Here is a 15,364-nt window from a genome sequence, read left to right on the forward strand (position 1 = left end):
CCTGAAGCCCATGCTACTGGGATTTTTATGGAGGCTTCCTCATGTAGGCATGATTGATCATTAACCCCATTTCCAGCCTCTCTCCTCTCTGGAGGATGAGCGGTGGGGCTGAAAATCCCAAACTTCTAATCATGGCTTGGTCTTTCTGATGACCAGTCCCCATCCAGGAGCCCCCCCCGAGTCACCTCAGAACAAAAGTTGCTCCTGGTGCTCTTATCACTTAGGGAATTACACAGGTTTTTGGAGTGCTGTGCCAGGAACCAGAGGCAGAGACCAACTATATATTTTCTATGATCTCACAGGGCATATGACAGTGTCAGGTTTCCAGAGGTGGTGCAGTTCTGAGCGATAAGGTCTCGGGTTTGGGCATGGCTGTGCGGCTACACTGGTAAAGAGATAAAGATTTACTGCGTTAAGGAGGTTGGGGCCCTCGGACAGCACGTTAGGGTGATCCTCCTCAGAGATACACAATGACCCACGTGCCGGCAAGTAGGAGGAATATTTGGAGGCAGCAGTGACGAACCAGGAACATGTTGCTGGCCTCCCTGTGCTCACCATCCTTATAAAATGTCAGGTGTTAGAAAACAAGCATCTTTTACTCACACAGGCTACAGGGCTGCAGGGGAAGTACTCCCCTTCTGGGAATGAAGGTGAAGTTGCGGGGCTTTGTGCCATGGCTGCAGGGTCAAGCCTGTGGACACTTCTCAGAATAATATTTCTGAATGTATAATATAAAATAAATAGGATTATAAAGGAAACCAATCAGACTGAAATACGTTTTTAAAAGTATTCTTAAAACATTTGCCATACAGTAACTTATGTGCTTCTTTACTGATGCCTTAAATAAATCAGACCCACCAGCAGGTCTAATAGCTACATAATTTCATAGTAATGAACATAAATATCTTGAGATCAGGAATAAACTGTAATGTGCTATAAAAATATCTGATTTCTATTGATAAAAATCACAGGTACTACTAATACTACTGTGTTTTTTGGGCCTACATTCATAATTGAAGGAATTGCTAAATTTCAGAGGTCAGTAAAAATAAAGATGTAATTTACTTCCTATCCAAGTATGTAGACTCCCTGAAATGTACCCATGGACAACATGGATCGCACACTGGATCATTCTATGAGAGGGCTGAGGATGCATGGGAGTATGCTAACAGGAGTATGGTTCTGGAGAGCACAAAGGAAGAAGAACGGACATTGGGAGTTGGGGTCAAGGAACAGAAATCATGAATCATAGAATACTATAGGGATACAGATGAGCTCTGTATTTTGAGAGGTGGCTAAGGATGAAAGCATAGTGGAGTTAGCTGACCTTAATCAAGGTTCCAAAATGAACAAATTCTTCTGTGCTTTTGGGGTCTATGAGGTGAAATCTGAGATGAAATCTCCTGCGTTATTGGAGGCTTGATTAATCTCTCAGACTTGCCTTGGCTCAGAAATCCAAACAAGAGTGGTCAGAAGTAATAAGTGTGCCCCCTAAAAAATCCTTGTTTAGACATAGAGCAGACAGAGTTAGCTGGATCCTAAACCACTTGACTGTTAGAAACAATGAGCCCCTCTGGGTGCAGGAGAGACTTCACTGTCTTGATGGAGCCAACTGTTGCCTGAAATGGTCATGGTTTAGAGAAAATATTTTAATATGAGGATATTAAACGTCTGCATCCCGTATACTCTTTCACAGAATTTCAGATTTGGAAGAAACTTTATGGGTCATGAAGTGTAATGTAGCATTGAGGGGAGAATCCTTTTGATGGACTCCCTGAAGGATGGTATTATCCTCTCCTGAAACACTGCTATTAAATACTCCTGAAATACTGCCAGACCATGCACGGACAGCTCTTTAAATTGAGCCACACTGGGGCTGGCCCCATGGCGTAGCGGTTAAGTGCGTGCACTCTGCTGCTGGCGGCCCAGGTTCGGATCCCGGGTGCGCACTGATGCACCGCTTGTCAGGCCATGATGCTGTGGCGGTGTCCCATATAAAGTGGAGGAAGATGGGCATGGATGTTAGCCCAGGGACGGTCTTCCTCACAAAAAAAAAAAATTGAGCCACTAAAATCTGTTATTTGTAATTTCCATCTAATAGTTCTATGAAGTAGGGATTTTATAGGCAAACAGACCACACCCTAGCTACTCTATTGTTGTTTTCAGATGTCTTCTGTGTGTATTTTTCTGTCAGGTAACATTAACCAGTCACTAATGACGCTAAGAACATGTATGGAAGTCCTGAGGGAGAACCAGATGTATGGAACGAACAAGGTAAGCAGCAGCCTTTAATCGTTTGTGTGGTTTCATTCTGTGCGGGTTTGGCCTTATGTATTTGGATTTGAATGTATTTACAGATGGTTCCATATCGAGATTCAAAGTTAACGCATCTGTTCAAGAACTACTTTGATGGGGAAGGAAAAGTACGCCTGATCGTGTGTGTGAATCCAAAGGCTGAAGATTATGAAGAAAGCTTGGTAATTTTAATGTATTTATCCTATAAAGTCTCAAAGTTTCTGTAGAGAAAACTACTAGTTGGATGTGAAGAATGACATTTTGAACATTTTTTAAATTGATACAGAACCATTAGTTACAGAAGTGAACGAATGACCAATCTATTGTTTCATTTGGTAATTTCGAAGAAGGACTTGGATATGCTTATTTGTAAAAAACTCCATTTGTTTTGTATCTTAGCAAGTCATGAGATTTGCAGAAGTGACCCAGGAAGTGGAAGTAGCAAGACCAGTAGACAAGGCAATATGTGGTTTAACGCCTGGCCGGCGGTACAGAAACCAGGCTCGGGGAGGTCCAGTTGGAGATGGTATGATTTGGGGTTATGTCATTTGCCCACTGATTAGTCTGTCGGTCTCTCTCGCTCTTTTTTAATCTATTTCACATAAGAGAACTGTTTACTTCCCTTCCCCTCAAGAACCAAGGGCAAAAAAAGTCTGAACCCAAGTATAAATGAGATTTCTTTTTTACATACTGTAACTCTCATTTTTAATTCACTTTTCCTTTTTCGTAACTCTCATTTTTAAGGAAGTATGGTTATGACAACTCAAAGTACACCATTAACTGGACTGGGGCTCCAATCACAGTGCTAAACTTGTTTAAATAAGCTCTTTCTCTCCTGTGTAACTTTTTATAATTCAATCCAGAACCACTGGTTACGGAAGTGATTTTACAGAGTTTTCCACCTTTGCCATCTTGTGAAATTCTGGATGTCAATGATGAGCAGACTCTTCCCAGGCTGATTGAAGCATTAGAGAAACGACATCACCTCCGACAAATGATGATTGACGAGTTCAGCAAACAATGTAAGGGCAAAAACGGGGTGCAGTCATTTTAACTCCAGGAATTTGCAATGAGTCTGAGTTCTGTGGTGGGATAGATTTTTTTTTTAACTTTTTTTTGTTCTTCAGGAAGATTGGCCTTGCACTAACATCTGTTGCCAATCTTCCTCTTTCTCCTCAAAGCCCCAGTACACAGTTGTGTAGCATAGCTGTAGAGTTGTAACTCCTCTATATGGGAGACCGCCTCAGCCTGGCTTGATGAGTTGTGAGTAGGTCCGCGCCCAGGATCCGAACCAGCAAACCCCAGGCCGCTGAAGCGGAATGCGTGACCTTAACTGCTACACCACCAGGCCAGCCCTTGGGATAGATCTTTAAGGAAGGGTTATTCTGTCTCTGTACTTTGTAATGCTCAAGGCATTGTTCAGTTGGACTGAGAGGAACTTTTCCCACAGCTTTTTTATATTCCAAGACAGTAAAACAACAAAAAAAAGTGGGTATGTATTTCTTCCCCTTTTTAAATTAACAGGGATGGACACAAAGGACTAGTAGCTACTTTATTTTTAGTTCCTACTAGTTACTTCTTTGTAAGGCACTTAACATATATTACATCTTAATAACTGTGTCTTTGGGCAAATTACTTAATCCTCTATTTCTTAGTTTCCCTATCTGCAAAATGGGGATTGTAATTGTTCTACCTCAGAGGGTGTTGTGAGGATAAATGAGATAATGTACAAAAAATCACGTAGAACAGTGAACAATCTGGTACCCAGTTAAGTGCTCAGTGAATGTATCTATTTTTATCATCATCAATTCATTTTAATCTTCATAAGAAAGGTGTGAGATAAGTGGTATTTGAATCCCCATTTTGAAATGAGGAAATGTGCTTGGAAAAATTAAATAACTTGCCCAAGTCACATAACTAGTAAGTGGTGTACTAGGGATTTCAAGTCAGATCTAACTCATCCTAACTCGAGTGTTCTTTCTGTTAGTATTTGTTGTTCTGAAGCCAATTATTTACCTGTAGGGTTGGGAAGGGGATGCCATGGTGCAAAATGAAAGACTTAGTGTTTTTTCAGTAATAAACAGAAAGCTTCTATGAATGGCTCTTTTTAGACTTCAGAATCAAATTCTAGGTTTTCTTCCAAACTTGATTTCTGATTATAGAGTAACTCTCAAAGAGAGATTTGCTGAATAGCTACATTTTTTTTATTGATGTTTTAATAGTTTTTAACATTGTGAAATTTGGGGTTGTAAATTTTTGTTTGTCCATCACCATATATATGTCTCCCTTCACCCCTTGTGCCCACCTCCCACCCCCACTGCTCCTGGTAACCCACATTACAGTTTTCTCTGTCCGTGTGTTGGTTTATATTCCACATATGAGTGGGATCATACAGTGTTTGTCTTTCTCTTTCTGGCTTACTTCACTTAACATAATACCCTCCAGGCCCATCCATGTTGTTGCAAATGGGACGATTTTGTCTTTTTTTTATGGCTGAGTAGTATTCCATTGTATATATATACCACATTTTCTTGATCCAATCGTCAGTCGAGGGACACTTAGGTTGCTTCCACTTCTTGGCTATAGTGAATAATGCTGCAATGAACATAGGGGTGCATAAGCCTCTTTGGATTGTTGATTTCAGGTTCGTTGGATAGATTCCCAGTAGTGGGATGGCTGGATCATAGAGCATCTCTATTTTTAATTCTTTGAGGACTCTCCATTCCGTTTTCCATAGAGGCTGCACCAGTTTGCATTCCCACCAGCTGTGTATGAGGGTTCCTGTTTCTCCACATCCTCTCCAACATTTGTTGTTTTTTGTCTTGGTGATTATAGCCCTGAATAGCTACATTTTATTTATTAACAGCTAATAAAAGTTGATTCCATTGGTTATTTTGGAATTGGGGTAAACTTGGCCCACATGCTTTTTTTTCAGCGATTACTTTTAAAGCTTTGTTGCAAGAATTTGACAATGCTGTTTTAAATAAAGACAACTACATTCAAGGAAAACTAAGTGAAAAAGAAAAGGTGATCTCAGGACAGAAACTGGAAATAGAACGACTGGAGAAGAAAAACAAAACTTTGGAATATAAGGTTTGTTTGGGGATTATTATGAGGGATGTATGTGCTGGCTGTTGAGCACTGGTCTTGATGTAGCCTTTCTGCTGTAGGGGCCGGTAACCGTGCTCCCCGAGAGTTATTGCTTGGTTATTTACTAGTATTCATCCCACCCCAAAAAAGAGGAAATGGGAGTGGAAAGCATAAAAGGGATAACACACTCTTTAATTTTATGAATTAGACTTTAGCAATTGAAGAGAATGTTCTCTGGCCCAAACAGGTGAGCCTTCTAGAGGGCTTTCTGGAGTTTAGCTTTGGTTATAGCTTGATTTTTGATTTATTACTGTATAATACATATTTGTTCTCTCTTTTACAGAGGATCACTTAGGGGGTACACACATTCCTTCTAGAAAGAAGCTAATCTCAACCAATATATTGTTCTCTATTCTGAAAATAGGCTAAAAAATAAAATTTTATGCCTTAATTTTAGAGGAAAGTAATTTCCACATGAAGTCAATTATAACCTCATCTTTCAGTGAGGAACTTGTTTAAAAGTTCTCATTTATAGGGATGGAAGTAGGAATTCAGATGCAATTTCAGAGGAAAATGCTTCCTCCATGATTCTTCTTCCCAAAGCTGTGCTTGCATAAGCAAATCATGAAAGAGATTTCTTTACAGCTGGGTGAGATATCTGTATACCAGATACTGAACATAATGGTCTGCCTTCCCAGATTGAGATTTTAGAGAAAACTACTACTATCTATGAAGAAGATAAGAGGACTCTGCAACAGGAACTTGAAACCCAGAATCAGAAACTTCAGAGACAGTTTTCTGACAAACGCAGATTAGAAGCCAGGTTGCAAGGCATGGTGACGGAAACAACAATGAAGTGGGAGAAGGAATGCGTGAGTGCTGTCCTATAGTGCTCTCGAGAGGGACGAGTCATTTCACAGTGCAGTGTTCTGAATTACTGTGCTGGGGAGTAGGGTTTGGGTGGCAATGGCAAGAGCAGCCACTATTCAGTTCATTCTGTTTCCTTTCTCTGCCCTTAAAATTCATGATAGATTAATTAACATTATGAAGCACAGTTAACTCAGGAAGAATTGGAGAACTGTCATTTTTAGGGAATAAAGTGTTTGGTAATCTGGTGCACTTGTTTGGTATAACTGAACTGGGACATATATTGCCACTGATAATCTGTAGGAGCGTCGAGTGGCAGCCAAACAGTTGGAGATGCAAAATAAACTCTGGGTCAAAGATGAAAAACTGAAACAACTGAAGGCTATTGTCACTGAGCCCAAAACTGAAAAGCCGGAGAGACCATCTCGGGAGCGGGATCGAGAAAAAGTTAGTCAAAGATCTGTTTCTCCATCACCACTACCTGTAAGTTATTTGTAGTTGTGTCGTAACGTAGTACTAGAGAAAATCTGTTCAGATTAGGTGACTATTTCTATGTGAATCAATTCTTTGTTTTATATTTACTTACTATATTTCTCAAATTTCTATTTGTAAATATTTTTATTCTATTTATAAATATTTTTAAATTTAATATAAACAAGTTTAGTACAAATTTAATATAAAAAGTCTAGTAACTTAGTACAAATAATTATAATGTTTTCATGTGCTAAAATTGTAGAAAAGCAATGAATTGTTTCTCTCAGTTTTTCAGTCTCACTCATTAATTTCTCTCCAATTTTTTTAGCTTTCTGGTAACTATATTGCTCAGATTTCCAGCGGCCAGCAGCTCATGAGCCAGCCACAGCTACATAGGCGCTCTAACTCTTGCAGCAGCATTTCTGTAGCCTCCTGTATTACGGAATGGGAGCAGAAAATACCTCCGTACAACACACCTCTCAATGTCACATCTATCGCAAGGCGTAGGCAGCAGGAGCCAGGACAAAGTAACACTTGTGTCGTGTCAGACAGAAGGCGAGGGATGTACTGGACTGAAGGCAGGGAGGTGGTTCCCACACTCAGAAATGAGATAGAAATAGAAGAGGATCACTGCTACAGGGTTAGTGCCAGCATTATTTTACAGCATCATAGCAACAGATTTTAATCTTGTTTTTTGTTTTGGTTCAGAAAGTTCAACAGAAAGATGGGTGTGCTCCAATATAACAAATAAAGGTCTAATTTTTCTGTTAATTTGAAAGCTCAAAATGACCCTGCAATTGAGGCCTAGCTCATTATCTGAAAAAGTCTAGACACATTTGGCAACAGAAGTAATGCCTCGTGTTCAGTGAACGCAGGTCAGCTGGGCGCATCCCAGAGGAAACGCCTTTTCAGTTGCATAAACTAATGAGCATCCACAGACTCAGGGAATGTGAGTGTCTTAGAGCACATTTTCCATTTTTTTCTTTTGATTTTCCTTCCCCAAATTAAAGTTTTTGCTGCTTTTGAACTTTCTTTTTTAAAATTGTTTTCCCAAACTTTTATTTTAAAAAAATTCAAGCCCAAAGAAAAACTGAAAGAATGGTACAGTATCATCTTTTCCCCCTTACCTAGATTTACCAATTGTTACTTTATATACATTTGGAAACATTTTTTCTTGAACCCTTAAAGTAAGTCACAGACTTTGTGACACTTCATCCCTAAGAACAAGGACATTGTCCTACATAACCACAATCTTTATCACACCTAAGAAAGGTAACATTAATTGAATAAATATCCTCTAACATACAGTCCATGTTTATATTTCCCCAGTTGTGAAATGGCTTTTCTTTTTTGAATCTATGATCCTACCAAGGTGAATGCATTACATGTGGTTATTGTGTCTCCTTAATCTCTTTTAATATAAAAGCCCCCTCCTTTTTTTGATTTTCATGACATTCAGTGTTTTTGAAGAGTCCAGGCCAGTTTTAATTACTGAAGGCTTACATGTCCCATAAATTGCTTTTAATCTCAAGACCTTTATCTCAATTTACAAGGGCTCTGCCTCATTCAAGGATGTTTAAACAAATTCATGTTTATATTTTCTTCTTAAGGGTTAAGGTAAAGTTTTCCTTTGAATCTGAATAAATGGACCAAGTTAATATTGTGAATTTACATTTAGTAAAATCTTACTAGAGCTCTTTTAGAATTTTTCTTCTAAACAAATCAATCTTATAGTAAATATTTGCTTTAGATTTTCTTGTATAATTGAAGGTACAGACAAATTGCACTTAGGTGGTCTGCATTCCTGATTATTAAGGGATGGTGATGAATTGCAAGGTATTTACCAAAGCAATAGGTGACTCTAAAGTGTCTTAAGTTCTTTGCAGATTTTGCTTTAAACCTTTTTAGGGAGCAAATTATGGTGACTGGTCTTTCTGATCAACTCTAATAAATCCCCTTTATTTCGTGAAAGTTTATAGACTGGAAACGATTCAAGGCCTACTTATGCCTTGTCAACATTAATATAATATCTAATTTTGGCTATGAGATATTTAAGAGGATTTACTAGAGATCCTTTAACTTCTCACTTGAAATCAAAATTTCTTTAGAAGTGCAGCAGAAAAGTTTAGGCTAGTTATCTATGACGCATCTAGGTTTGTTCATCAAAAATTATGTCAGGTGGACTGAATTACACTTCAGTGAGGAAGAAACTTTATTTCATAAATGACAGTAGATTGTAAGGACTGCCATCTCTCTGCAGCTTGTTTCAGAATGTATTTATTGCTAAATGTGTTTCAAGAAAACCATCACCTTTGTTAAATGATAGATCATGAGAATCAGACTTTCTTTTTCAATGTTAAGCCATTTTAAGAACGGCAAGTTTCCTGCTTGCTGTGAGGCCTGGGCATCCTTAGTGGCAAACTGTATTGCCCATGTTGATAGTATCGTGATTTGTCACTAGTGCTTCATTTGTTCTTTATAACTATATAGGGGAAAGGCTCCAGTTCTCCAGATATGCATTTTGAAATTGGGATCCTCATGCTTGACCAGCTTTGAAGGATTTGGCCTGCGACAGGCTGATTTGTTTTCAGTTTTAGAAACAGAAGATGTTTGCAAAACTCCCAAAGATAACTCATTCTTTTGAACTATTAACCATGCCCTGTATGTGAAATATTTTCTCTCAGGCTGAATGTGCTCAATTTAACTGACCCAAATTTACATGACATTTGACTGGAAGCAACTAGTTTTTTTATTGTATGACAGAGACTGATTTGACACTACATTCTTTATTTGGTTCTTGGAACCTTTATGAAATGTTTGGGGAAAAAAATTGTTGGTATGTTTTAGCCATTGTTTTTGATCTTTTCGTTAAGTTCTGTTTTCAGATTTTAAAATCTTACCTGAAAATACTCAGAAGTATTTATTTACATTCTTTTAATCATTTTATACATACGATTCTTATTATACCTTATGCTTTTACCATTTTGTACTATACAGCTCCATCAGCTTTTTTTTTTTTTTTTGGTCTGTCTGTGCAAGGAGTGTTTTCTCTTTTGTTTAGAGGTCTATGATATGTTTAGGGCTTTTATTGATCTTATTGAAGCTTTTAACATAGTTGTGGATGTAAGAGATTACCTCACAATACCAGGCACAAATACTGGTTTTTGATTGAGAAGGCAAAATGAATTATTATTTGTCCAGAACACCACCTATGCAGAAAAGACTAGCAGCATTACCAGAATTTTTCCTTCCATTCTTTATTGAAAGGGAAGCTCCCTGATAGAATACAGTCGTGCACTGCTTAACGACAGGGATACGTTCTGAGAAATGCATCATTAGGTGATTGTGTTGTGTGAACATCACCGAGTGTACTTACACAAACCTAGATAGTGTAGCCTGCTACACACCTAGGCTCTACGGTACTAATCTTGTGGGACCTCCCTCGTATACGTGGTCCGTCGTTGACCAAAATGTCGTTATGCAGCACATGACTGTATGTAATGTATAAGCTGGTGTTAAAAGATGTTTGTTGGTTTTGTGTTTAAAAACAAGGAGAACATTTAAATTACTTGAATGACATATTTAGCTTTTGAAAAGGTTCATGCGTTTGTTTTGATACTGTCACCAACTAATGTAGCCAAACCTGCTGCACTTCTAATAATATGCTTCTATTAATTCTGGGTTATGCTTGTTTCTTGATTCCCCTTTCAACCTGATCAGAATGTACCACCAATTCGTCTCCGACACAGACGATCACGCTCTGCAGGAGACAGATGGGTAGATCATAAGCCTGCCTCTAACGTGCAAACTGAAACAGTCATGCAGCCACATGTCCCTCATGCCATCACAGTATCTGTTGCAAATGAAAAGGCACTAGCTAAGTGTGAGAAGTACATGCTGACCCACCAGGAACTAGCCTCCGATGGGGAGATTGAGACTAAACTCATTAAGGTAAAAACAAATTTACACAGGAGAAAAAAATATATAAAAACGTCAACAACAAATGATTTATTCTTTTGATATGCTGCCAGTTGACAGGCAGCGTCAACTGGAACATAAACCTTGTTGTTAGAGAACTCAATTAACTGCTTAGGTTGTGAACCCGCTGAATTAGGACTGAATCTGCTTTCTGTTGAATGAGGCTTAGAGTCTCAGGTTTGTTAGAGGAACTCCAGATCTATTATTTACTTTTAATTGATGTATGTTTAGTTTTAACCCTTACTTAAAAAGTAAACCTAAACAAAGAACTCCCACTGCTTTCTGTCAGTTCAAGATAAAAAGCCCACATTAAAACCCACCAAAATTACTTAGTATTGAGCTACTCAAAGCCCTTTCCCTTGCCTGAGAAGAATTTCCTTCAATCAGAGTCAGTAATCAGGGAAGTAAAAGACAAGACTGGATAAGAAAAAGTTTTTCATTTCAAATTCAATTTAGAGGATGGTTCTTATTATAATTATAGTTACAACTAAGAGTATGTTGTCAATTGAATATGAGGGGGATGGTGCACCTAGAGAAGAAAGGCTAATGCCTTAGAACATTTAGAAATTTCTGGGAGATTTCTTGATCCTTAGCCTAGTTAAATTTTAAATTATAGGTTGAAGAAAAAGGAATATTTTTTCCATAATTAAGAATGTTACTGATTATATTGCATTGAACAACTTTGTTTAGTGAGAGATACATACTCAAATTTCTAAAATATTTTAATAATACAGATCCAGCAGTCCCACGCACCATCTGGTTTTGTGGACGGGAGTTTCCATAAAATAGTAGAGTGTTAAGTTCAATTTAAAGTATATATATGTGTGTTTATCATTGGATGTACCAAGGTGTTAACAGTGACCTTTTCTCTTGGCTTTAGGGTGATGTTTATAAAACAAGGGGTGGTGGACAATCTGTTCAGTTTACTGAAGTTGAGACTTTAAAACAAGAATCACCAACTGGGTGAGTGATCATCAAACATCTCTTTAGAGGGCTGTCATTTTCTTTGGTGCTCATTCTCAAGGAATAGAATATCCTATAAAATGTATCACTGATTCTCTGAAGAAGTGTAGAGGGTATTTCCTTGATTCTAATATTTTTCCTGTTCTTAGGTGCAAAAATAATTGTTGCATTATATTTCCCCTTTTTCCGTAGTCGAAAACGAAGATCTCCCACAGCAGCACCTGCCCAACCAGATGGTACAGAGTCTGAATGGACTGATGTAGAAACAAGGGTAGGGGTAAAAATTAAATATTTGTCTGCTTAGTAAAAATCAGGGTGTCATGTTTTAAGCCCCTCGGCTGTTGCTTTTCATGCTCTTTGAAGCAGCTGAGGTCTGATCTCACATTGCCAGGGCAGCCTGTAGGCCTGTTCCTGGCAAACCCGCAAAGGTATTCTATTTCTTTAGGACTGCTCTTACTGGAGCTCTTCAGTTCAAAGCCCCTGTTTTCAGTGTAGAGGGATGGGGCCCAAGAATAAAGTTAGATGCTATCACCCTAGAATAACAAGAATTCACATCAGATTGATGAGCATCTTCTCGGAAGCAGAACTTCCCTGAGGAAGTGTTATTCCTCATGAGAGGCTCATATGGAAAGGGCGCGGGAGGGTGGGAGTCAGGAGGCCAACCTCTCGCCCTGGCCACTAACTTTCTCAAGAACTTCTCTTCTTTGTCTAAAATGAGGAAATTAACCTGGATGATCTCTAAAGACCCTGCCAGCACACAATCTTTGTGGCCTGTGTCAAATAAATTGCAAGTATCTGAGCGGTGTTCTAACGTAGGTGTCTTCCCTGAACTGGGAAGCAGTGCTGATCTCACCTGGTTGAACCTATCTAAACAGAACTGTGTTCTGGGGGCTCCTGAGAGGCGCTCACGCTTCCCTCTCTGTGACCCCCGTCAGTGTGCTGTGGCTGTGGAGATGAAAGCGGGATCTCTGCTGGGGCCTGGCTATCAGCATCACGCACAGCCCAAGTGAGTACCGACTCGGGGCCCCCTGTCTGTCCCCGCTAGATGTCCACCACCTCTCCTCCCTACCATCCACTCTGTTGTAAGGGGCAATATGTGATTTTTGTTTACCCCTTGGAATACTTGGGCCCTCCTGGCCGACTGCAGTAGGCAGCAGCACTGCTGAGGACCTCGGAAGGCCTGATGAGAGCCCTGAGAGCTGCAAGAACAGACATGACGGGAGATGGCTCGCTCCTGTTCATATCAAGCTTTCAGAGGTGGAACTGAGATCACCTGTGAGGAGGGGCGGCTAAGGCCTTTAGTCAGGGACGACAGCTCTTCGTGTAACTCATTCTCCCCTGACTTACCTCTTAGTCTTGTTACAGCAGTAAGTGTTCACTAAAATAAAATGCAATGGTGGAATTTACCGTAGGGAAAGGAATCACACTTTGACTTCTACAAAACACACACCCAAGAGTCTGGCCCATTCTTTTTCCATATTATTAAAACTCCTTTTCAGAGATGTACCTATACAAGCCCATTTGTCCGTTTTTAACACATGTATTCCTTAGGCACTATGGGAAATCATTGCAACAGGATAAAGATGGGAAGTCCTGTTTTTTAAATTTAATACTAGATAAGCATATTTTATAAGTTATTTGCTTTCTTAGAAGGATTTGACCTTTTTCCATGATAAAACAAGAATTCTCTTAAAGCACCCCCTAGAGACTCATTTGCTACAGATGTGTCATTGATTGCAAAATTCAACACTAAGTGCTGGTTTTCACGTTTTAGGCGCAAGAAGCCATGAACTGAAAGTCTCAGTAAGGAAAGAACATTTTTGTTTGTGTTGGTGATTTCTCCAAAGCCAAGCCAGAAGGAGCCTTCTGAATCATCTTACAGAACTCCAGCTTTGTTGAATATCACAGACCTCAGATACACCACACTGGCCTAGATCAGAGATTCCTCTATGGCTCCAAAGACCTCTAGGAGTCAACAAACTATATTATATGCCTTGCCGTATTTAATATTAATTGCAGAGAAAGACTCCCTTTTCTCATTGCTGTATGAACTTTTATAATGCTATTTTTTTTTGTATATTTCTTGTATACTTATAAACTAATTCATGCAAGTGTTTTTCTTGGGTGATTAAGGAAGACTATATCTAGATCACGCTTTTTTATTGTGACTTTTCCGGCTCTTGTCTAAATATTTCTTAAGGTTTATAAACAACACAAATGCTGCTATTGATTAGCTGCAAGAATGCACTTTAGACATATGACAATTCAAACTTTCAAAATAAAGGTGTCAGTGACTGGCCAATAGTAAAACGATTTTAGGAAGTTGTTTTGTACGTATATATTCACTTTCTGACATTTAGATATGCCACAAGATTTAAATAAAAAACACTAAGGAATACAAAGTCGTGTGATAGTCATTTAATGCACAGTCCAGCACCTAGCATCATGCCTTGCATTTAGCTGGCACTCATTTGTGGGATGCCTTAAAAGAAAGCACTAGAAGTTTCTCTCATGTTGGGGTGCTTGTTTTAGGGCATAAAGGAACGGCTCTGAAAGCGACTCTTTCCCCTACCAAGAAGCAGGAATCTCCCCTCAGCTCACAGTGCAGCCCACAGACAATCCTTCACACACAGACTGACTTGGAATCTTCCCTTTTATTGCTTCATTCACTTGACTTAATTCTTGATATTCTACCTAACTTAAAAACAAAGAGTAGAGGAGAGAGTGACATCAGCATCACGGCAGCCGGGAGTCATTCCTTTTTTCTCTCCCCTTTTATTTACAACTAATCAGTCGTTCATAAAGGAACGAAAGTCCCTCTGCACATTACACCAGAACATCCAGGAGATTTCTACCCACCTGTGATTCAGAAAGTAGGTGGGTAGGCCCCGAGAGGGGACTGCGGATCCAAGGGAGTCGGTGAGCCTGCCCCACCCCCACCTGCACAATTGGGGAAAAAGTGAACCGGGAGAGTACAAAACAGGGCAGACATGCAAGGAGATAGAGACTGTGGAGGTCCAGTCGGCCTGATGGGAGAGCCAGGCAAGCCGTCAGAGCGGGACAGAGACGAGTTTGGAGGCAGAGAAGGAGGAATTGAGGAGTCAGTCCCCCTCCCCAGGGCGACACTGCAACACCCTGGGCTTTAGCTGGTGACAACAGGGACGTCCCTCACAGGAGGTGGAAAGCAAAAGCAGTGAGTGACTGACCACCCGGCTGCGTGGGTCGCAGCTAGAGGGACCCACTTCTCTCCAGCAGCACAAATTTCTGAGGAGGGACCTCCGTAACTGGGGGAAGGGAGAGGAAAGAGGCGGACAAGAATAACAGGGCATTGAAGGAACATGTTCCCTGCTGTCTGCTTCGGGAATTCTGCAGGAGGTCCACCCACAGACCACTGGGAGTACTCTCACTTAAGGATCCTCCTACCGGGCTGTGGGCACCCACAAAGCCCCAGGGTCTAAGCTGACACCTACCCACACTCTGTTGCCAGCTTTTTCTACCCACGCTTCTGAGTGCAGCCCCAGAGCCAGCTCAGGTAAAGAGAAACCAAAAACTTGAGCTATAGTGCCACCTTCTGGAAATTAAAAGAAAAGTTTCTAATTGTCAGTCTGGAACTGTAACAATCAAAACAACTGAGAAAGATGTGTGCTGCTTCAAATGTGATAACAGAGGCATATTTCATCAAACACTGTGAAAAATC

At 39.9% G+C, this 15,364-nt stretch overlaps 1 protein-coding gene and 1 long non-coding RNA gene across 12 annotated transcripts in view; one reads left to right on the forward strand and one right to left on the reverse strand.

Annotated features, from left to right (window-relative positions):
- KIF23 (kinesin family member 23) overlaps positions 1-14,069 on the forward strand; it is a 29,676-nt gene extending 15,607 nt beyond the window's left edge. For 2 of the 11 annotated variants that reach the window (XM_087428603.1, XM_087428605.1), the window contains 13 exons: positions 2,195-2,274; positions 2,358-2,477; positions 2,695-2,821; positions 3,159-3,317; positions 5,231-5,388; positions 6,084-6,257; positions 6,556-6,735; positions 7,055-7,366; positions 10,447-10,677; positions 11,585-11,667; positions 11,860-11,938; positions 12,543-12,673; positions 13,442-14,069. In XM_087428603.1, the coding sequence (XP_087284729.1) occupies positions 2,195-2,274; positions 2,358-2,477; positions 2,695-2,821; positions 3,159-3,317; positions 5,231-5,388; positions 6,084-6,257; positions 6,556-6,735; positions 7,055-7,366; positions 10,447-10,677; positions 11,585-11,667; positions 11,860-11,938; positions 12,543-12,673; positions 13,442-13,457 (1,850 nt within the window). In that variant the 3' untranslated portion in view covers positions 13,458-14,069. The remainder of the gene's footprint in view (positions 1-2,194; positions 2,275-2,357; positions 2,478-2,694; positions 2,822-3,158; positions 3,318-5,230; positions 5,389-6,083; positions 6,258-6,555; positions 6,736-7,054; positions 7,367-10,446; positions 10,678-11,584; positions 11,668-11,859; positions 11,939-12,542; positions 12,674-13,441) is intronic. The other 9 variants (XM_004421752.2, XM_014780862.2, XM_087428604.1 and 6 more) reach the window with 8 other exon arrangements.
- LOC147917591 (uncharacterized) overlaps positions 1-15,364 on the reverse strand; it is a 54,312-nt gene that overhangs the window by 25,408 nt on the left and 13,540 nt on the right. The window lies entirely within an intron of this gene.

Source organism: Ceratotherium simum, chromosome 3, assembly GCF_057802395.1.
Source record: "Ceratotherium simum simum isolate JZ-2026a chromosome 3, ASM5780239v1, whole genome shotgun sequence".
NCBI lineage: Eukaryota > Metazoa > Chordata > Mammalia > Perissodactyla > Rhinocerotidae > Ceratotherium > Ceratotherium simum.